Here is a 23750-nt window from a genome sequence, read left to right as displayed (position 1 = left end):
CCCTGCCTGTCTTACTGATCCAGCAGTAGCTGCAGCTTTACATCAAAGACAGGAAAAGAAGGTGCTTTTCTACTTTACTCAGCAACCTGTGATTCACTGAAAAGGTAAAATGTCAAGGGGATTTGGACTTATTTCCCTTGTGTATTGCTGGATGACCCTGGCAATCTGGGTATTCTCAGAAAGGTGGAGAAAAAGATGAAATAGGAAATCACTCAGTCATTTTATCATAAAATCATAGAATGGTTTGGATTAGAAGGGACCTTAAATCATCTAGTCTCAACCCTCCTGCCATGGGCAGGACACCTTCCCCTACATCAGGCTGCTCAAAGCCCCATTCAAACTGGCCTTGAACACTTCCAGGGATGGGGCATCCACAGCTTCTCCGGGCAACCTGTTCCAGTGCCTCATTACCCTCAGAGGGAAGAATCTCTTCCTTATATCTAATCTAAATTGTTGAAACTATTTGACTTAGTGCAGGATTTTAGGGGCAGAAAAAGCAGCTAAGGAGGCATGAATATAGAACAAGGGTGCTGAATTCTTCCTCCTTTTCTGCTGACTATTCAATGTTGAGTATTCAGTGTAGGAGGGAAGCTAAAAGGAACAAGTTCTGCTGTGCTCCCGAAGGTGTGTGCTGGTGCACTGGAGATGGCTTATCTCAAATGTTATTAAAAATATTCTGTAAATAAAGTACCAAACCTGAGCCTAAGGGACGTCAAAGCCTGGTAACAAGAAGGAAAAGCTGCTTTCTGTCTGCCTACTACGGCAGGGGAAAAGCTAAGAAACAGATTGATGATAATGACTATTAAGCTTCTTTTTAAGGCATCTTATTGCATTGGCTGTCATTGGGAACTGGGCTGAGAAATCAACTTTAGTCTTTTCACACCTTCTTATAAATGGGAAGAGCCATAAACACTATTTAAACAACTTGACTGTGATAACTATATGAGATTTCTCCTGGTTCTTCAGATCAGCATTTCTAATTTGCAACGCAGACCACAGAATTATTATCAAGTGAGAACTCTACTAGCCCGAGCAATCTCAAAAGCAAATGAGCACTAAGGGAAAAAAATGCAGAGAGATGTGTGAGAAATGAAAGGCAGGTCTTGCCAATCAAACCTGATCACCTTCTATGATGGGATGACCTGCCTGGTTGACCAGGGAAGGCCTGTGGATGTAGTTTTCCTTGACCTCAGTAAAGCCTTTGATACAGTTTCTCATAAGTGTTCTGGTCGAGAAACTGGTAACTGCTGGCCTGGATAGGCACACCCTCCTTTGGGTTAAAAACTGGCTGGATGGCCGGGCCCAAAGAGTGGTGGTAAATGGGCTAAACCGGCTGAAGGCCGGTCACCAGTGGGGTTCCCCAGGGCTCAGTGCTGGGTCCGGTTCTGTTTAACATCTTTGTCAATGACCTGGATGAGGGGATTGAATGTACCCTCAGTAAATTTGCGGACGACACCAAGCTGGGAGGCTGTGTCGACCTGCTCGAGGGTAGGGAGGCCCTTCAGAGGGATTTGAACAGACTGGATCGTTGGGCTGAGGCCAATGGCATGAGCTTTAATAAGGCCAAGTGCAGAGTCCTTCACTTGGGGTATAAAAACCCCAAGCATCGCTATAGGCTCGGGAAGAGAGAGTGGCTGGAGAGCTGCCTGGCGGAGAAGGACCTGGGGGTGTTGGTTGACTATCGGCTTGATATGAGCCAGCAGCGTGCCCAGGTGGCCAAAAAGGCCAATGGGATACTGGCGTGTATCAAGAATAGTGTGACCAGCAGGAACAGGGAAGTGATCCTGCCCCTGTACTCGGCACTGGTGAGGCCGCACCTGGAATATTGTGTCCAGTTTTGGGCCCCTCGCTTTAAGAGAGATATTGAGCTCCTGGAGAGTCCAAAGAAGGGCAACTAAACTGGTCAAGGGGCTGGAAAATAAAACTTATGGGGAGCGACTGAGGGAGTTGGGCTGTTTAGCCTGGAGAAGAGGAGACTGAGGGGAGACCTGATTACAGCCTACAAATACTTGAGAAGGGATGGTGGGGAGGTGGGGGAAGGGCTCTTTACATTAGTGATGGGTGATAGGACGAGAGGAAATGGGTATAAGCTTAGTCAGGGCAGATTCAGGTTGGATGTTAGAAAGTATTTCTTCTCTGAAAGGGTTGTCAGCCACTGTCAGCTGCCCAGGGAGGTGGTTGAGTCCCCATTCCTGGATGTGTTTAAGAAAAGGGTGGATGAACTACTTAAAGATATGGTTTAATGGGAGATTAGGGATGGTTGGACTGGATGATCTCTAAGGTCTTTTCCAACCTAGAAATCTATGAAATCTGTGAAATGTTACAAATGTATGGGAATTAATTTGAATTAAATACTGCAAACCATCAAAAGATAGTAACTCAGACAAATTAATTTCAGCTTTGATCACATGCTTTGAAAGCTCTACCCTAATTGTGTGCTCTTCCATCTGGGTTGATGCTGATGTGGGCTTTAACATGTGATTTTCTATAGAACAAAGAAATAATTGACCTAGTTGTGTTTTCATAATATTTTCAAGATTTTATGGTCTGTTTTGAAAAGAGAAAAATTTATGTGACTGCTATGACTGCTTTAGAAAGATAGGACAAGCTGAACCAAATGTTATTTTGCAATTACTACTACTTTCCTGGAGTCACCAAGTCAATGGTTTGCTTAGTAATTCTACAAATAGGAAGGGGACAGGGGAAGGGGAAGAAAAAGCCATTTCCCAACCTACCATCAGAACCTGGTATAACATTTTGTGTGTGCCATCCCAGGCTTATCCAAGGTAATGGCAGCATCAAGCGCAGCACTTTGAGAGGATGATTGCTGTAAAGGGTGCTGCGGAAGCTGCCTCCTCTCTGCTCCGTTTGTACGGTGAGAACTGTAAATATAGAACTACGAGGTTTCAGCAGTTCTAAATATATATTGAGTTCTTAAAAGATTGGCATGTTTTGTTTTGTTTGTTTTTAAATCCGTAAGAATGTCCATCGCTCATGTTTCTTCCAAAAGGGTTCGTGGACTGTGACATCTAAACTGAGCTCCAGAGTGAGATTATTTTTCAGGTTAACAAGAAGTTAATCAGAGGTTTATTTGAAGTGAAGTTTTCCCTGACTGTCAGAGCCCAGAAAGCCTGTCTTGGGAACAGAATAAGCCACCTGAGAAGAAAAAAAAACACTTAAGCGGTGAGATACTCCTTACCTATGCTTTGCACTTGAGTCTCACTGTGGCTGCCAGAGCCGGGGCAGTGAAGAAGCAGAGTTGGATTTTTTTGGGGGGTGGTGGGGGCCAAACCCAGAGCAGCTGGAGCTTGGGTAGAGGCTCTGCCTGCAGCCCAGCACCACCGCTCACCCTTCCCAGAGCCTCCCTGCCAACATCCCGGGGATGGAGAAGGAGGAGGAGGAGGGCGGGGGCCCAGGGCTGCAGGGTGGGCGGGGGCACGTCCCACCCTTATATACCACGGCAAGAGCAGGGTGCTGGGGCTGGCTAGGCGGGAGGGAAGGAGGATGGTACCGCTGAGGGGCACTGGGGAGGTGTGTGAGGAGCAGGATGGGGACCGGCGGCGGGGCCGGCGCTTCGATGCTTCACCTGGGAGGAGATCGGGCAGCACACGGGGCGGGGGTCTCCAGAGCGCTGGCTGGTGATTGAGAGGAAGGTGTACGACATCAGCCACTTCTACCGGAGGCACCCGGGAGGGGCCCGACTCATCGGTAGCCACGCCGGGCAGGACGCCACGGTGAGCGTTGGGGGCTGGGACGGTGACGGCAGGGAGGCGCTTACTACCGGCTGGCTTTGGGATGCGGGGTGGAGGAGGCCGGTACCCGGCAAACATCATGCAGTGGGAGATCAGGAAATGGTTTTACTAGGAACTGGTGGGGCTTGGGGGTGTGTCGTAGGGCCGAGGGCATGTCGCAATGTCGAGGGTATGTCTCGTCACTGCTACATTCAAGCTTTCCAGCCTCATGCTGTGGAAACAGGTGAAATAAAGAGGCTTAGCCCGTGGGGCAACCAGAGTGTAAGTGCTTATCCAGCTAAAGTCTTTAGGATTATTCTTAGCTCCTGATCTTGTTCTTGCAGCTGCTGTAAGCTGCAGTGGTTGCTGACAGCCAGGGTAAGGTGGAGAAGCTGCTACAAGCCCTGTGGCAACCACAGTAGCTGTTTCCAGAAACGTAGCTTTAGGAAAGGTGTCTCTCCTGAATGTCACCTGGCATGACTTGGAGGGAAAGGAGAGACAGTGTGCTTTCCCAAGCAGTCTTCCAAAAAGTTTCTGTAGTTACTGCATATGGTCCTTCTGAGCCTTGAGATGAACGAAATTAAAAGAATCAACCAATTGACAAGAGCCCAACTGCTGGCGAGTTAATCTGTGGGTAAAAAGACTTCTGCTCGTTGTGTTTCCTTGTCTGACTGCTGTTTTAATACCGTGGAAACCTGTGGTAGACATCCCAAAACATTCAGCAGATTCCTTGGAGTTCTTGCCTTCTGTTGTATGCAGAAATGGTAGAAAATAGTGGTAAATTAACAGCTATAAAAAGAAGTGATAAATGTGATTGATTCCTTGCTGCGTATTTAGAAAGAAAAGAAAAACCAAGATACACAGTTCCCTGATCTTAGAATCATAGAATGGTTAGGGTTGGAAGGGACCTCAAAGATCATCTACTTCTAACCCCCCTGCCATGGGTAGGGAAACCCTTCACTACACCAGGTTGCCCAAAGCCTCATCCAACCTGGCCTTGAACACGTCCAGGGATGGGGCATCTACAATATCTCTGGGCAGCCTGTTCCAATACCTCACCACCCTCTGAGTAAAAATTTCGTCCTTATATCTAATCTAAATCCCCTCTTTCAGTTTAAAGCCATTGCCCCTTGTCCTATCACTACATGCCCTTGTAAAAATTTCCTCTCCAACTTTCCTATAGGCCCCCTTTAAGTACTGGAAGGCTGCTATAAGATCACCCCGGAGCCTTCAATTCTCCAGGCTGAACAGCCCCAACTCTCTCAGCCTGTCTTCATAGCAGAGGTGCTCCAGCCCTCGGATCATCTTCGTGGCCCTCCTCTGGACCCGCTCCAGCAGCTCCATGTCCTTCTTGTGTTGGGGACTCCAGAGCTGAATGCAGTATTCCAGATGGCATCTCACGAGAGCAGAGTAGAGGGGCAGAATCATCTCCCTCGACCTGCTGGCCACGCTTCTTTTGATGCAGCCCAGGATACGGTTGGCTTTCTGGGTTGCCAGTGCACATTGCTGTCTCATGTTGAGCTTCTCATCCACCGGCACTCCCAAGTCCTTTTCCTCAGGGCTGCTCTCAATCCATTTGCTGCCCAGCTTGTACTTGTGCTTGGGATTGCCCCGACCCACGTGCAGGACCTTGCACTTGACTTTGTTGAACTTCGTGAGGTTCTCATAGGCCCACCTCTCCAGCCTGTCAAGGTCCCTCTGGATGGCATCCCTTCCCTCCAGCGTGTCCACAACACCACACAACTTGGTGTCATCTGCAAACTTGCTGAGGATGCACTCGATCCCACTGTCCAAGTCACCAACAAAGATATTAAATAGCACTGGCCCCAGTACTGACCCCTGAGGAACACCACTTGTCACTGGCCTCCACTTGGACATTGAGCCGTTGACCACAACTCTTTGAGTGCAACCATCCAGCCAATTCCTTATCCACCGAGTGGTCCATCCATCAAAACCATGTCTTTCCAGTTTAGAGACAAGGATGTCGTGTGGGACAGTATCAAATGCTTTGGATAAGTCCAGGTAGATGATATCAGTTGCTATTCCCCTATCCATCAATGCTGTAACCTCATCGTAGAAGGCCACCAAATTAGTCAGGCAGGATTTGCCCTTAGTGAAGCCATGTTGCCTGTCACCAATCACCTCCTTATTTTCTATGTGCCTTAGCATAGTCGCCAGGAGGATCTGCTTCATGATCTTGCTGGGCACAGAGGTGAGACTGACTGGCCTGTAGTTTCCTGGGTCTTCTTTTTTTCCCTTTTTAAAGATGGGGGCTATTCTTCCCCTTTTCCTGTCGGTGGGAACTTCACCAGACTGCCACGACGTGTCAAATATGATGGACAGTGGCTTACCAACTTCATCTGCCAGTTCCCTCAGGACCTGCAGATGCACCTCATCAAGTCCCATGGACTTGTCCACCTTCAGGTTCTTTAGATGGTCTCGAACCTGATCTTCTCCTACTCTCCCAGTCCCTGCCTTTGCCTTCTGTGACTTGGGCTGTGCAGCTGGAGGTCTTGCCAGTGAAGACTGAGGCAAAGAAGTCATTGAGAACCTCAGTCTTCTCCATATCCTGGGTAGCCAGGTCTCCTGTTTCCTTCCGGAGAGGGCCTACATTTTCCCTAGATCTCTTTTATCATTGACATATCTATAGAAGTTTTCTTGTTGCCCTTGATGTCTCTGGCCGGATTTAACTCTACCAGGGCTTGAGCTTTCCTAACCTGATCTCTGGTTGCTCGGACAATTTTTTTGTATTCTTCCCAGGCTACCTGTCCTTGTTTCCACCCTCTGTAGGCCTTCATTTTGTGCCTGAGTTGGTCCAGGAGCTCCTTGTTCATCTGTGCAGGCCTCCTTGCATGTTCCTACCTGACTTTCTCTTTGTTGGGATGCACTGTTCCTGAGCTCAGAGGAGGTGATCCTTGAATATTAACCAGCTTTCTTGGGCCCCTCTTCCCTCCAGGGCTTCATCCCATTGTACTCTACTGAAGAGATCCCTGAAGAGGCCAAAGTCTGCTCTCCTGAAATCCAGGGTAGTGAGCCTGCTGTGCACCCTCCTTGCTTCTCTAAGTATCTTGAATTCCACCATTTCATGATCACTGCAGCCAAGGCTGTCCCTGAGCGTCACGTTACCCACCAGCCCTTCTTTGTTGGTGAGAACAAGGTCCAGTAAAGCACCTCTCCTCGTTGGTTCCTCTACCAGGAGAAGGAAGTTATCATCCATGCATTCCAGGAACCTCCTGGATTGCCTATGCGCTGCTGTGTTGTCCTTCCAACAGATATTGGGGTGGTTGAAGTCCCCCATGAGGACTCGTGAACATGAGGCAGCTCATATCTGTCTGTAGAGGGCCTCATCCACTCGGTCCTCCTCCTCCAGGGTATATATATCTTCCACATATAAGGAATGTTTGAGGCTCATGGAAATAAAAAAAAATTTTCAGTCCACTATGTTTAATTTCAAATTCTATATTAGCTACTGTTTGGATTACGTATTTTCCATCATTCATTTTCTCTAGTTAGTGCTGTCAGGTTTCTTTCATTTTAGGATGCTGGAATACCCCAGGCAATGGATGGATCTGGAAAACACAGATGCTTGTTTTTGGGATCTAAGCTGGTTCTTATAGGTTGGTTCCATGTCCAAATCATTAAGCCCTGCAAGATTTCAGCTGGTTTTGTGTGACATCAGCTCAACTGTCTTCACACAGAAGTGTGAAGCACATTATTATTATGGTTGTGTACCATAATGGAAAAATGCCTGGTTATTTCCCCCCTCTCTCTTTTTAAGTGTATACAATAAAACTCCAACTCAAGGGCTGTAAATGAAATTAACAGAAAGGGGTTTTACTTTGCTCCAGAGATGCTGAAGTACTCATAAATCTTCATCAACTTGGCACTTTCAGATAATAACAGCATCATCACTTCTGACAAGGCTCAATATTCAAAATGTTTATTTATTCCAAGGCTAATTAATGGATACATCTGATACTGGAGTATCTTGCCCTACTTGAACTCTGCATGCTGTGCATCTTGGCCTCAGCAAAACCTATGGAAGAGAGTAAAAAGTGGAATATTTGCTATAGGTACGTCTATAGTGCAGGTGCATAAAATCTTTTTACAAGCGCATGTAGTGATAGGACAAGGGGCAATGGCTTTAAACTGAAAGAGGGGAGATGTAGATTAGATCTGAGGAAGAAATTCTTTACTGTGAGGTGGAATTCTTCACTTCATCCCTGGAAGTGTTCAAGGCCATGTTGGATGAGGCTTTGAGCAACCTGGTCTGGTGGAAGGTGTCCCTGCCCACGGCAGGGGCGTTTGAACTAGATGATGTTTAAGATCCCTTCCAACTCAAACCATTCTATGATCCAGTACAGAGAAAGCCATGCTGGCACTAATCAGCCTGTAACAGAATTGGGGTAAACTAGTGAGTGGTGGCTTCTGCGCTCTCCTATGTAGTCTGATTATATGTGAACCTGAACTATCTGGTTTAAAGCAAGCGTGGTTATATCCATACTGAGTTGCAATGGGAATATATCCAGGATACTGTGGGTGAGGTAAGAAACTCCTTTTTGTTACTAGGAGCAGTTTCATGTGACAGTGTGAATTCAATAGGCTGTTTAGTTAGTCTGGGAACCAGAGACAAAAAGAAGTGAAGGAAACACTTATTAAAAAAATCAATACAACTTTAGTGAGGTCTGTGCATCATGGAATAGGTCAATTGCTTAATCTTTTGGATGTACAGCATGAAAAATCAAAAAAATTATCTTGGATTGGCTGGAAGATTGTACCAAGAGCATATGGCCTTGAAAGATGATAACTGAGGAGAGGATGAAAAAATGGAAGGCTCTCAGTAAGAAAAGAAACCTGAGGAATGGAAAATGAGTATAATTAATGTCACAATATCAGTAAGAGTGGCTCTGCACAAGACTGTGAAGAAGAGTCCTTTTGTTGCCACTTTTGGTTGTGATGTTTTTTCACAAAGAACAGAAGAGTAGACCTAAGGAATGAGATGGCTTAGAAAACAGGAGAAACAATCTTGAGACTGGATTTTTGGCTGAATTTGGCAAAATTTGGTTAAATTTTGGAGACTGTAAAAACATCTGGTGTTACAACATCATGAAATAACCAGGTATTTGCAGTGGATTATTTTACAGAGAAACTGCTTGCTGATTTATTTTTTTTTGATTCATCACTGACAGCGATTACGTGCACGGTATTTAAACCCACCATATGTTACGTGTATGTCTCGGTGTTTGTCACACAGTTGCCCAGACCTATGTCATTGTGGAATAGAGGACAAATTATGTAGCAGTTTGCTCAAAGAGATTAGCTAAACACCTTCATTTTGTCACACAACCATTCTTAATAAACATTTGGACAGAGTAACTCCAGGGCTGGAATGCAGTGAAGCACTGATTTTGGTCTTTTCAGAATGACTAAATGGAATCAGACAAAAGATGGTGCGAAAGTAGGTATGCAAGCAGATCAGTAAGTTAAAAGCATGGAGGTACAAAACTGATTTTCCATGGCTAGAGAATTTTCAGGGAAAATCCCATTCCTACAGACTGAATCTCATCCTTTCTGTCCACAGCCCTGCCTATAAGCTATCATATGGTTGCTTTTTCATGCTCATATCTTCAAGAGATCAGAAACACCAGGCCTGTGCATATAGATTGTGTCCTTGCATTCATCTCCTGAATATCTTCCAGTACTGGAGAAATTTAAGTTCTCTGTGTTACTTGATCCCTGAAGTTTTTCCTGTCCTAGTCAATTAGAGAGTGGAGTTCTCTACCTAGTGAATAAGAACAACTGTTTTTCATTTAAGAGGTTGGACTTAAAGGGCAATTTTCTTTTTGATAAATTACACAACAAAGATGATTCTCGTCTGCTGATAGGAAAGATCTTTTGAGGACCTGGATGTCCAGGAAGATGGAAAAGTCACTAATATTGAAGTTGAGAAGAGGTGAAAGAAGAAAGGCAAGGGAGTTAGATGCTGCTTTAGGTGTACAATGGAGATTCATTCAATTTTGTATTGTGGAGCTTGCATACCTGTAGTAATTGCAGTAGTGGAAATCAGACCTCTTCCGTTTGCCAGCTGAAATAAGATCTTGTTTAAGAGCATAGGACAAACATGAGAAGAAAAAGATCAACAAAAGGTTGAGAAGATAGAAAGGTAAACCAGCCATCTTTGCCACTGCGATTCCTCCACCATGAATGCCTTACTGAGTGCAGCAGATTGAGGTTAGTACCATAGTATTTGTGTTTCTTACCTCTTCCTTTACTCCTGTGCATTTGCAGGATGCCTTTGTAGCATTCCATGTTGACAAGGTGCTGGTGAGCAGGTATTTGAAGTCACTGCAGATCGGGGAGCTGGCACCAGATCAACCCAGTATTGAGCCCACTAAAAATGTAAGTCTATCCTTGTAAATCAGATCAAAGATAGATTAAAGGGAAATATCCTGAGATTAAACTTTGTTCTTCTGTATCAGTGTAGCTCCTGGAACAATGGGATCCAGGTTTTTCACAACTTTTTGTGCTATTGCTTAAACAATACATGAATATTAGTCTAAATCATAGAATGGTTAGAGTTGAAAGGGACCTCAAAGATCATCTAGTTCCAAGCCCCCTGGCCATGGGCAGGGACACCCTCCACTACACCAGGTCGCCCAAAGCCTAATCCAACCTGGCCTTGAACACTTCCAGGGAATGGGGCATCTACAACTTCTCTGGGCAACCTGTTCCGGTGCCTTACCACCCTCTGAGTGAAAAATATCTTCCTTATATCTAATCTATATCTGCCCTCTTTCAGTTTAAATCCATTGCCCCTTGTCCTATCACTACACGCCCTTGTAAAAAGTCCCTCTCCAGCTTTCCTGTAGGCCCCTTTTAAGTACTGGAAGGCTGCAATAGATCACCCCGGAGCCTTCAATTCTCCAGGCTGAACAGTCCCAACTCTCTCAGCCTGTCTTCATAGCAGCGGTGTTTCAGCCCTCGGATCATCTTCGTGGCCCTCCTCTGGACCCACTCCAGCAGCTCCACGTGATATGGTTGAGAACAATTCCTGAAGATGAATTTTTCTTATCACATCAACTCTACATAAATAGCAGAGCCTTGTTTTGCTCTCGTGAATATCGCAGCTATCACCTTTTCTTCTTTCCCCTGCTTTGAGAAAGAGCTAACCAAAAATTAAGTAGTTATTTCTGGTTGATAGTAAATTTTTGGACTGTACTGCCTTCTGTTGCAGGTATCTATAGGGAGAGACTGCAGTTAGAATGTTTTAGCCTTGAATTAAGTTTAACAGGCTTGCCCTTTCGGACAGCCTTCTTACATCAGTTTCAAGGTCAAACTGCATGATCATTTGGAGATTGTGAGAGTAACCAACCTAGTGTGTCAAAGAAAACCTCATGAGAGAGGCACAGACAACAGAACAGGTGTAGTCTTAGAGTACAAATATTCCCTGTATGGTCCTTATTGCTTCCCACTATTCAAGACTATCTGTTTCCCCATGACTCCATCCTGCCCTGACTTCTCCTTTGCATAGTCCCACACTGCATGCTGAAGGGGAGGCAAGATGATACATGGCCCCATGTAAAATGGGCATTAGAAACACTATTCAGAGCAGTCTGACCATCCCAAGATGGCCTGGCCACACCTCCTATGTAGGTGGAATCTCATGAACCCTATTACCCATCTGTGGCCATGCCTTGCCTATTTCTTGATCCCATAGCTGGCCTGCACCAGAGCCTTGTGTGTGCCTTGCTTCATGCAAATGCCATTTCCCATAAACAATTAGGGAAGCAGATTGGTAAGCTTCTTCGTGGGTTGGGTTGCACGGAGACGGGAATCAGGCTTGGGGAGGGCATCTGCAGAGCTGGCAAAGACAAAGGTGGGTTGATCTAGCACCTGTGCTGTGCTCATTTCTTCTTCTATCCTCCTTCCTCAGTGCCCACCAGCCTGAGGCCAGCTGGGCTGTAGGTGTCGTTTTTCATCCAGGCATTTTACCCTCCCGTGTTAACCTTGGGAAGGTTAAAGTGAAGACATGTAACAGTCTATTGGAACTGGTGGCAGAAAAGGAATAATTTCATCCAAAAGGCCCACCACAAGATGGCGTGCTATGCTCATGCACGCACAGTACAGCTTCCACTATGCACAACTTCCATCTGAGCCCTACGCTACCTGCCAAGAAGACGATGGAAGCACCAAAGATATAGTTGTAAGGGCTGGGGGTACAGCCATTGTGCTCTGTGATGGTTGCTGCTTGCTCCTCTGCTCTATGTACCTTATCAAGCAAAGACACAGAGAAGCTGCAGGAGAGCAATAATAAAGTTTACTAGTATGCAAGGCCAGCTCTTGCCCATTTGGCCAGGTTCTTTGCTCCTTCTTTCCATGGTTAAAGTGGTCCTTGGCTTTTGAGGCTGCAGTGCTACAATCTACAAACATGAAATGTAACATCGATGCTTCCCACAGAAAATGCTGGTGAAAGACTTTCGTGAATTGCGTGCTACTGTTGAGAAAATGGGACTTCTGAAGCCAAATAAACTCTTCTCTTCATCCTCCTCGTTCACATCCTCCTGTTGGATACTGCTGCTTGGCTCATTCTCTACTGCTTTGGGACATCCTTAGTGCCCTTTATTGCCTCTCTGGTGGTGCTGACCATTTCACAGGTAAGCAACTAAGTCCACAGCATGTACACATAGACTTGTATCAACTTTCCTACGCATACACTATTGCAGTTTTGTAGTCCTCCATTTCCTCACTTGGCATAGTTGTCTTTTGTCATAAGAGAACAATCACTATATAGCATGTGTTTACAGAAGATGTAAAGAAGAAATTCGGCATGTGGGGAGCTCCCACTAAACCTAGTCTGGGATTCTTTCAGCAAGATACATTCTTCGGGAAGCCTCAAGGATCTCAGGATTTCATAGTTCCTTTCTGATTGTGACTTTGGAGCACTGTCCAAAAAATACAACTTGATATTTCAAAGCAAATGACAGGTATGGCACTGTCCTGGTCTCAGTTCTCTTTTCCTCCATTCCTAATGTTTTCTTTTTCCTATTCTAGGTCCAGGCTTCATGGTTACAACATGATTTAGGACATCTTTCAGTATTCAGGAAGACCAAGTGGAACCACTTGCTGCATAAGTTTGTAATGTGCCATTTGATTGTAAGTACCTGACCCTGGAAAAACTACTTAGATTTGATGGCTTTCCTGTAAAAGCGCGTGTTCTGAAGACTCTCTGGAGGGTAGTGTTCAGCATTGGGTGAAGTTGGGAAATTGGAGAGAATCCGGCTCTGAAAACATTGTACTTTTCAGACTTTGTTCTTCAATAAAACAGGGAGCATCAGCTAAATGGTGGACTCTTCTGCACTCCCAGCACCATGCCAAACCCAATTGCTTCCGGAAAGATCCTGATATTGATATGCACCCTTTCTTGTTTACTTTGGGGAAGAAATTCTCTGTAGAGGTCAGTGTGTGTTTTTTGTGTGCACTCACGTACCAGGAACTGGGAAGAACACTCTAGTCAACAAAAAGCATGTTGTACAACAAAGATCAAAACCTAAGATGTGCTGACAGTTTCTGAAAAGAGATTCCTTTCACCTGTGTTTACTGTCTTCAGCTTTTGTAAGCAGGTCACAGTTTCCATTAAGTTCCTTCAAAAATTTTGAGAATGGTTGACAAGTGGTTGTAAATAAATTAGACATGATGTACGTGCATCACATGTAAAGTGAAAAATCTATCAGCAAAAACACTATTAATGGTTATAGCAACTTAATGACTTAGTGGAACAACTCAGTAACTAGTGATTATTAGACAACTTGTAAACATTAATACAAAGCATGTCTGCAGTTGGCCTGGGATTATTACTTTAATATTAATGTCTGAGGCTCAGAGGTACAGGTGGCTTTGGCACATCTATGCCTTCTAGGAGAAGGCAGAAGCCTTGCTGTGAAAGGCAGCCAGCACAGCAGGACTGAACAACCAAGAGTTGTTCCTGTAGCTCTGTAGAACTAGTTGTTGGCAGTTCATGTGCAGAAGTCATTTGACCACATAGGATGTTCTCAGCTCATACTGCTAGGCCACTTCCAGGAGTGACAGCATAAGACAACGCTGAATCCCTTTTGCTGTACAACTTCATCCGTTCTTTAGACTCTCTGAGTAGCTACAGCAGTGAAATGTTTTTCTCCTTGGAAGACTTTTGCCAGCATGAAACTGTCATTTAAGTGTACAGAATCAGAGAATAAAGGGGGGGGAGGGAATACATATGATTATTTTTGAGTGATAACATAACTCAGCCTTGAAATATCTAATATTTCACAAATTGATTTATGAATGCAGTAAGAACACCAAAACAAGGAAATCCAACAGTTAAAATTCACCTCTATCCACTCTCAAAATTATTTTTATCCTAACACACCATCTTTTAATGGATGACATGTTCTGGTATAATTTTTATTACATCATTCTGTTCCAACCAGGCAATGGTAGTATCTGTTACAGCAGTTTCCTTCCTACCACACACACCAACGTAGGTTTTCTTATGGGTGTTACCTCTGTTTTGGCTTGTCATAAGTATATCTAGAACTACTTTTCAGCAATTGCTTATTTAATTTATTTTGGCTTACTGGAGAAAAATTCCATGCTTGCTTAAAAGTTTATCTCTGAAAGACTTCACAAAGCTGTAAGGCCTCAAAGCTGTACACTAATGGAACAAGATTTATAGAAATTTATTTTATGTATGTAAACTAATAGGACAGGTACGCAAGAGGGAGGCAATAGGAATGAGGGTTGTGGGAAGCGTGCAGGAAGAGTGCCTCTGGGGAAGAAAGAATAGAAAACAGCAGCAAGTTACCTGTGCAGATTGCTTAGTGTTCACTCAGTGCTCTTTTTTTTTTTCCTCTGATTCTTTTCACAGCTTGGGATCAAAAAGAAAAAATACATGCCATACAATCACCAACACAAATACTTCTTCATCAGTGAGTATCTCCATTCTCCTGCAATACCATGAAGAGTACTAATGGGGCTTGTAGATCTTAACTTTTGACCTGTAGGACTTGAGCAGAACCAGGGTGCCTGCATCAAAGAACATAATCATTTCGCATGTAATTTTTTGAGGACTTGAAAGTATAAACCCCTTAGTAATCTGGTCTGACCTCATAGCAGATGCTGTTCCTCCACTCTAGGTTTTCACTCCTGCTCCTTTGTTCCCAGTGGACCTTTACTCCTTTTGCAAAGCAGCACAATTTCAACATGGGACAAGGAGATATCACCTCTTGCACCTCTCTGGAACAGTTTGGTCTGCTGCTTAGGACTCTTGCCTGAAAAGAGAATAGCATGAATTTTAACCCTAAAACCCAGCAGAAATGGGCACTTTCAAGGTGTGATTCATTTGATCTGGTTTTTTTCCCTTGACCTCTCAGGATGGCAGGACTGTGCTCTGGCAGTGGCTCTTCTCTCCAGTGGCTAGGCAGAACTAGCAGGCTTAGTTGAGAAATGCGTTCTCTCAAATATGCGACTTGGAGATGCCTAGTTAAGGCAGGTGATCCCATGTGACAATGTCATATCGCATCTTTCAGTAGCATTCAGATTTAAAGAATAGTCTGAGGGTTGTTTTTTCTTGTGTTGGTTCGGTTTTTAAGTACAATGGAGATGTCCATTTGGATGGTGGAGTTTGCGTAGTTCTTGCAATCCAAAATCCCTGGTAGGCAAAGGGTTTCATATGTATTCCTGTTGAACAACTGAATGAGGAGTCAGATAAGCTCTGGGGCTGTGGAAGCCTCTTCTCAAAATACTACTCTGTGGCTGTTCCCCAGTTAGAAGCCTAAAATGAAATCTCAGGTTTGTAAGCACTATCAGATTAATGGACAGACTTAGAAATGTTTAAAGGCACTAATCACAGAATAGTTTGGGTTGAAAGGGACCTCCCAGGATCTAGTCCAACCTCCCTGCAATGAGCAGGGACATCCTCAACTAGATCAGGTTGCTCAGAGCCCCGTATAGCATCCCAACCAGTATCAGTCAGTTGCTTTCTTTTGAAGTCATTACCATGGTACTCAAAAGGATTATTAAGTTTCTGGGGTCTTGTCCTCCTTATTTTTCAGGATTCCCCACACCTGTTTTCGTTTTCACTCTTTTCTAAAAGAAGCTGTGGTCATAGCTCTGCATGAGCTATGAGGAAATGGAAGGCAATACTACCTGTGTAGGTGACATAAGCACAGTAGCAGGCTGTTAAGAAGAGCAGGAACTGCCCTCAATCAAGCTTCAGAGAGCTTCTTGTCTTACCTTTATTTTACTTCTTGAGGTCAGCAGGCTTCTGGATTGCTTACTGTTTACCAGCATTGATGCATACTGAAATTATCCAGAAAATCCTGCAGCCCTAAAACTTCTCAGAATATTCTCTGTATTGAGGAGCTGTTCAGGGAGCCTTTGCTTCCAGTTTGATTATCTGTCATTCAGTCCATGACATTACCAGTGATAATGAATTCTCCCTTACAGCTCTTCCTCCGCTCCTGTTTCCCACCTACTTCCACTGCCACACATTTATATTGCATACACAAAAAGGTATTGGGTGGTAAGTATTGCTGCTTGTGCAACCAAGAAGGGGTCAGCTGTGAGCCTTCAACCTTTCTTCTGAACATGGAGCCAGCTTCTGTCCAGAGCTCAGTCCCTGCTGTGTAACATGTTATGCCATTCGGTTAGGTTCAATATGACAGTCAGTTTGGTGCAGTAACTTTGGTGGCTCTGTATATTTTCTGCTAAATCCATTATGTTCTCCAGCTTGATGATAAAGGCCTAAAACCAAGCAATGGGGCAGTTTGGCTCATACTGCTTTGCCTTATTTGCAGAACCACAAAATGTGCTGTCTCTTTTTGTTTGGGAAGCAAATTGGAAGGTCTGTAGTGGTCAGGAAAGGGAAGATGTGGATTTATAGGAACAGTTGTCCTTGATTTGTTAGCAGTACACATATACTTGGCATTACTTCCTACACTAGGTAGCCAGAATTAATGCTTCGTTCTTCCTACTCTTGCGTGTGTTATGCATATAACAGGAGAACAGAGCAACTTCTAGCCAAAATGAGATCGCTGGTCTAGCAATTAGCTTAATGTGGAGTCCTGACAGTGATTTGATACAAGTCTTCATGTTTCAGCATGGGTAGTCATTTGCCAATATATTTGTTAAAGGAGAAGCCACTGCCTGAGCATTCACACAACATTCAAGGAGTGGCACACACACCACCTGGGACTTTAAATGCCAGGACCAGAGTCCCTTTGCAGTGGGTGACTCCGGTGAGCTGATGGATGCCCCTTTCGACTCCTCACACATACACTCAGTCTCTTCCTTCGGACTCGACCCGAGGTTTCCTGTAGTAGAGTCTCAGGCTTTGAATATTAAAAAATAATATATTCAGATGGTTCAGCCAGAGAAAAAACAACACCCAGCTTGAGCTGGGTGCCTCTGGAGAGGGACCCCAGACAAAAAAAAATCCCTAGACAATTATACCCTTACAATCTATGCACCAGATCTTGATATGCCTTTTTGATCTGATGGTGATTTTTGGTCTGGGGTCTTCTAATGCCTTATTGGATTCTTTCTCTGACTCCAGGCAGACCATTAACTGTTCTTATCTTGCCAAGTTGCAGCTTCTTCTGACAGCTGTAGCCTCCTTATCTTCCAGTTTGTCCTTCTTGTGCACCTGCTCCATGGCAAAACATGGGAAACTGAAACGTTCTCGACTTAAGATAACGCACTGAAGTTTTAGTTGTTGCTAAGTATAGTGTTTAGCAACATTATTCTCATACTAAATCCAAAACACAGCACTGTACCAGCTACTAAGAAGAAAATCATCTCTATCTCAGCCAAAAGCATATCTTGGTGAAAGTTCACAGCTTGCAGCCTAAGGCTTCAGCAACTCCTGCTGCTAATGCTGAGCAATGGATTCCATTTGAGCTAGAAAATGACTACTACAGCATAAATCTACTTACTGGGCAGGAATGCCTAGATTCCTCTCTATTATAGCAAGACATGAACAAAAATAAAAGGTTATTAGCTTATTTTAACTTGGATTGCTCCAGATGATTCAATTTAGCAAAAAGCTACAGAAGCTGAATGTAGATTGTTTTCTTGTACATATAACAATGTAGATTGTTTTCTTGTACATATAACATGAAGCTTAGAAAAAGATTTCAGCAAATGTAACTTGTAATTATTTCTTTTCTTGTTGTCTCTGGTTTTGGTAGGACTTGGCCTGGATGCTGACCTTCTATATCAGATTCTTTCTTACTTATGGATCATTATTAGAAATAAAGAGTCTCCTGGCATATTACTTTATATTCAGGTGATCTCTCTTTAGAAGGTTCTTTAGCCTTCCTTTACATATTCTTTCCATCTGTGCCTGCCTGCCTTTCTCTGCCTTTGCTTATCTTTCCATATTCTCCTTTACCATCTAATTTTTTGCTTAATTTTTTAATTCCATAAAGTTAAACTAAGACTCTTCTGCTCAATTGCCGGTTTAAGCTTTACATTGCCTCATTGGCTCTGGCAGCAAAGAGTTCTTCCCTGAGTGCTGACCAAATTGAAAAATACTTGCTTTACATAGCGTTCTCTGCCTTGGGTGTTGGGTCTGCTACTGGTGAGATAAAGAGAACATTTAACAGAAACAGCTTAGCCTGGGCTTGCAAATGCTCAGGCATTATCCAGCAGCATTGGCTTGAATGGACAATATGCTCTTCACTTGGATCATTTCACTGATTCTAATCAGTTTGGTCCTTGGCTACAGATAAAACAAGATGAATACCAGACTACATCAGATTTATAACAAACATATTAAATAATAATGAGTTTGATAAGGAATTATGAAACTTCCAGGTTTTAGAAGTTCTTCCGTGCTGGATTAGCAAGGCTGGTGTTCAGCCGTGTGTTTGCAGGTCTGGCTATGCTGTTATGTCAATGGCTCGTCATTGACTTGCTTACTTGTTACTGAATTTTGGCCTCTTGTCTGATTGCACAGGATGCTGGAGAGCAGCTGGTTTGTCTGGGTTTCACAGATGAACCATATCCCTATGGATATTTACTATGACAAAAATTTGGACTGGGTGTCTACTCAGGTACAATATTTTCCATCTTAAGAATTGTGGCCACACAAGTACAAACTCCAACCATAAGACAAGCAAGTCCTCTATTGCATTAAGGGTGAAAACCTGTTGGTAACTGGGAAGTGAAGGTTAATAGGATAACATGATTCAGTTATAGTAACAGTAAAGGAGGACAGCAATGACAAGTTCATGGACAATCTAGAATCAAAGCCAGGTCCTGGCTCTATTTCCTAAATGTATCCACCTCCCCACTTATTGCATCATTTTGTCTTGGACCTTTTCTGCTTATGCGGAGATGGAAGTTTATGTCTGCTCTTGCTGAGCAATTTTGCCCTAGTAGAATGCCAGCATGGTGTCCCCTCTTTGCACAGAGACTTACTGGAGTCCAACAATAAAGTCTGACCATCATAGTAGTACCCTGCCGTCTCTGCATTTTCTGCAGACATAGATTTGAGAAGACCCAGGAGGAACTTTTGACTATTCGCATGCATTCACAGGAGCACAGAGCCCACTTCTAGCTTTACCATGGTCCATGTTAGCCAGTCTATGTACATCTGCTGGTCCACAAAACTGAAGGACGATTATGATCCCTGGCTTGAGGTAGCTCAGCTTCAGCTAGAAGTAAACAATAGAACAGAGTAGCACAGCATAAGCTAGAAGTAAACAATAGACAAGAGTAGCACAGCATACTGTGCTCTTTAAGCAAATGAGAAAGGCTGCAGTCGCCAGTCTGTACTGACTTTGCTTTCCTTTCCTCTTCTCTAGCTCCAGGCAACATGCAATGTGAGCAGTCTCTGTTTAATGACTGGTTTACTGGGCATCTGAACTTCCAGATTGAACACCAGTGAGTATGCACCCTGAGAGAGAATTTTCTTTCCTTTTTTTTTAAAAAAAATATTTTTCTCTTCTATTTTCTTTTCCCTATTCTTCTTTTCTCTGAATTCTACAAATAGCGTGGGAACACAAAGGAGTTGGTCTTTAAAAGAATTACATTATGATTCTCTTTAGGGTTTTCAGTCAAAACCTTGACTGAACCCACAGGAAGGTGAGAACAACTACCTTAAATTGAGCATGGGTGGGATCTGTGAAACCATACAGACAGTGACCCACTTCCCACTCCAAGGGGAAAGGAAGAGTCAGGAAATGCTAAAGACCTTACTCGTATGAGCTGGGTGATTCCTGGAAAGTAATAATGAAAAGCACTGAAAACAAATTTGTTTGTCTCCTGTTCACAGCCTATTCCCCACAATGCCAAGACACAACTACTGGAAGGTGGCTCCTCTGGTGAAGTCCTTGTGTGCCAAACACGGCATTGAGTACCAATGTAAGACGTTGCTCACGGCTTTTGCAGACATAGTGCAGTAAGTAACGCCACACTGGCAAAAAAATTGCAGAAGGACGTAGGAGAGACTAGAATCTAAGAACAAGAGTTGGCTGTTTTCTCTTACAAATCAATGCACAGAATCCCTCATTTCCTTTGTCCCCACCAACACTCCCCTAAGCAAGTCTGCTCAACGTCTCCTTCTGCACTCTCTCTTTCAGCTCTCTGAAGAACTCAGGAGAGCTCTGGCTTGATGCCTACCTACACAATAAGAAGACAGGGCTTGATGGTACCATTCATAGCCTGCATGTCTTTGCATTCCCAGGAAGCTGAGGAACAGGACCACAAGGGACTCTGGCAGAAGTCATGGATGGATAAGAAGAGATGGATATGATTTCAATAGACATGAAGTTACCTGAATTTTACTTCTAGTCTTTCCTGGTGTTTTGGTTTAGATATATTAAGAGTGGATAGGGCAAGCAGGAGATGACCAGTTAGAATAGGAGAAACTCTTTGCTAGCTGTGTCTGAGTAAATATGGCCAAGGGCATTTCTGAGCCTGAGTGTGTATTCAAGTCAGATTATGGACTGGTGCAGCTGCACGCACTTAATTTCATTTCAGACCAGTGGTATTTTTAGGTACTCCTCATGTCGAGGGTTTAAGGCTTAATACAATGTTTGCTTATTTGAAGCATTTGAAATTGTACAAGATTTTGAATTAACATGGTGTTCCAGCAATGTGCTTAAATCATAATAAATTATAATAAGCTACATATCACACTTAAGAGTACAGCAATTGCAGCATATACTTGAATAACAACATAAATGTGTTTCCCATTACTGTTCTCTAGAGTATCCTCCTCGTCACAATGACAGGCATCTCCAGTTGTACAGACATTGTATCTAGTATGCAGCCATACTATACCTTCCTCTTGATAGAGAAGCTGTGATTACTGGGACTAAGAGTGCTGATACACTTCTGGTATGTATTTTAACCTGTACAATAGAAACTTATTGTGTGCATTTCAAATTGCTTATCCTGGGGTGTGAGAACAGTGTAACTGTATCATGCCTCTAGATGAATACCATCTTCAATTATGCATCTAAAAGCCAGGCAAGAGGACTCTAGAGGACACCAAAAGGTAAACTGGGAACTGTACGGACTTCTGGCTCTGGGTCTGCTCCTTATCTGCTGCTTTAACCACCTTCTCAGGGGCAGGTGACCCGTGCTAGTCAGACAGGGCCCAGAAGGGCTTCTTCCCTGGGCAGGGCAGTACTGGAGTGGAAATGCTCTACAAGGGCTTGTAGCAACAGGGCAAGGGGTAATGGTTTTAAAACGAAACAGGAGAGATTTAGATTAGGTGTTAGGAAAAAATTCTTCACTCTGAGGGTGGTGAGGCACGGGAACAGGTTGCCCAGAGAAGCTGCGGATGTCCCATCTCCAGAAGTGTTCAAGGTCAGGCTGGATGAGGCTTTGAGCCACCTGACCTAGTGGAAGGTGTCCCTGCCTATGGCCGGGGTTGGAACTAGATGATCTGTAATGTCCCTTCCAACCCAAACATCCTGGGTCTGATTGGGATGGAGTTAATTTTCTTCATAACCCAAAAGTGCTGTCTCTTAAACTGATGATGAAAACAGTGTTGATAAAACACAGCAATAGCTATTGCCAAACAGTGCCTCTTCCAGCATTAGAGATTGGCACTCCAAGTGCCTGCATTCACCAAAGTCACTTGGAGGCACCTGGTGCTCTTCAGCTCACTCAAGCTTTTGAAGCGGATCCAACAGCAGCTGGCCTGCTGAGTCTTCGTGCTTCCTGGTGTGATACAGGGGCCACCAGCACCGTGATGGAGAAGGAAGGATGAGCACTCTCACCGTCAGCTAGAGAACAGTTTCTTTTTGGTTTTGCTCATAGGAGCACAAATTAAGGTTTCATAACTTATAACCTGCAGCTCTTACCACTTGAGTGGTGAATAAGCGAATTCAAGTGATGAGGTGTCTGGGAAAAAGGGGATTGAGCCCCTGTTTATTTGTCATATTTCTTAATGAGCTCATGAAATAAAGTTTAAACCACACAGCATATTGTCCTGTAAATTGGAGATCCAACAGACCATGACAAGCACTAACCCTAACTGACAACCTAGTAGGCCCTAACCCAAAACATAACCCTAATATCCTAACAAGCCCTAAACCTAACCCTAATGGACACAACACTAAACTTCACCTCAATGGCTCTAACCCCAGCCTTAACTGGCCCAAGCCTATCCTAACTGTAACCACAACCCTGGCGGGTCTTAAACCTAAAGTAACTTGAACCCTAATAGGCCATAACTACAACACTAAACCAAACCCTAACCCTTAAAAGTCTCTAACTGTAATTTTAATAGGCCCTAACTCATACCCTTACCCTAACCCTAACTCTAGTGTCCTTAACCATAACACTAACAGGCAGTAACACTCTAACCCTAATGACCCTAGCCTTAACCCTAACACTTATATGCCCCTAACCCAAATCCCCAAATCCTAACACTAACAATAACAGGCTCTTATCCCAACCCTAAGCCTAACAGGCCCTAAACCTAATCCTAACCTTAACCCTAATGGCTCTAACACTAAGCCTAAACCTAATCCACTGAAACAAATAGATTTGAGGATTTTTTTGACTAGATGAAGTGAAATGCATTTTTTACTTCCCATGTCTTGATACATAGAGGGTGGTTTATATTACTTTTTTGGAGCTCGTTCATGATCTATCGTTACAGAAAGTCACATCATATTTCTAAGCATTCTAGGAAGTTTTGGGAGATAGTAAGCTTCCTTGCTTCCCAGTGAGGTTTACAGCTCTGTAAATGAAGCTGAGAGTTTGGGTTACAAATAAAATCAGGTGAGGAAGGTGGGAGAAGAAAGCAGGGAAAGGGTAGAGTTGAATAGTGCTTATGCAAGTTTGGCTTGCAGGACTGAAAGCCACGTGCACTCATCATGATGCAAAGCCACTCTTGCTCAGACTACATCCTGGCTACTTTTTAATCGTCATCGCACAAGGTGGAGCACCAGCCATCTTGGACTCGAGCACTGGCATATACTATAAGGGAACAAGAGTACAGGATCCAAATCTTTCTGTTAATTAGTAATAGAGACTTCAGACTTCTTTGTTTGAAGTGAGTACCACTGCAAGTACGCACTCAGACTTTGAAATAAAAGACTTACTTTTGGAAAGGGAACCTTTGGGAACAACAGAAAAAATACTCATCTGAGTATCGGCAGTTAAGACCACTTTTTTTACAATAATGAAAGTAAGATGAGGTTAATAAATAGAGATCTTGCCTAGTAAAACAAATATATAAGAAAGCCTCTGATTAGGTAATGAATGGACTTTGCATTGTTTGTGCAATGATTATCCGAATTATATGCACCATGCTCAACTTGACTTCTACTTAAAAACCTTTAACTGGTATAGTCAGCCAGAACATGTAAAAGATTTATTATGAAAACATTTTCTACTTTGGAAAACATGTAATTACGTTTAGAGGTTAATAGCACAAAGTACAATTCCTGAACCATGGGAGTAAAAGAAGCAATTCCTGAAAACTCTGTGGGAGAAGTAAGGAGTGAAGCAGGACTT

General features: G+C 43.6%; 1 protein-coding gene across 1 annotated transcript; it reads left to right on the top strand.

The window, feature by feature from the left end:
* Positions 1–2820: 2820 nt before the first annotated feature.
* On the top strand, positions 2821–21549 carry LOC104374175 (acyl-CoA (8-3)-desaturase). The gene is given in 16 exon segments (XM_009980226.2): positions 2821–2875; positions 3547–3734; positions 10020–10130; positions 12189–12264; positions 12267–12385; positions 12783–12884; positions 13057–13185; positions 14635–14695; positions 16215–16256; positions 16259–16290; positions 17957–18054; positions 18727–18823; positions 19577–19592; positions 19595–19655; positions 20047–20172; positions 20354–21549. Coding segments are annotated over 16 exon segments (1425 nt in total). The 3' UTR covers positions 20466–21549.
* The last annotated feature ends 2201 nt before the right edge of the window (positions 21550–23750 follow it).

The sequence above is a fragment of the Tauraco erythrolophus genome, chromosome 6 (assembly GCF_009769465.1).
Source record: "Tauraco erythrolophus isolate bTauEry1 chromosome 6, bTauEry1.pri, whole genome shotgun sequence".
NCBI classification, from domain to species: Eukaryota; Metazoa; Chordata; class Aves; order Musophagiformes; family Musophagidae; genus Tauraco; species Tauraco erythrolophus.
Note: the sequence above shows the minus strand (reverse complement) of the source record. Positions and strands in the feature narration are given on the sequence as shown.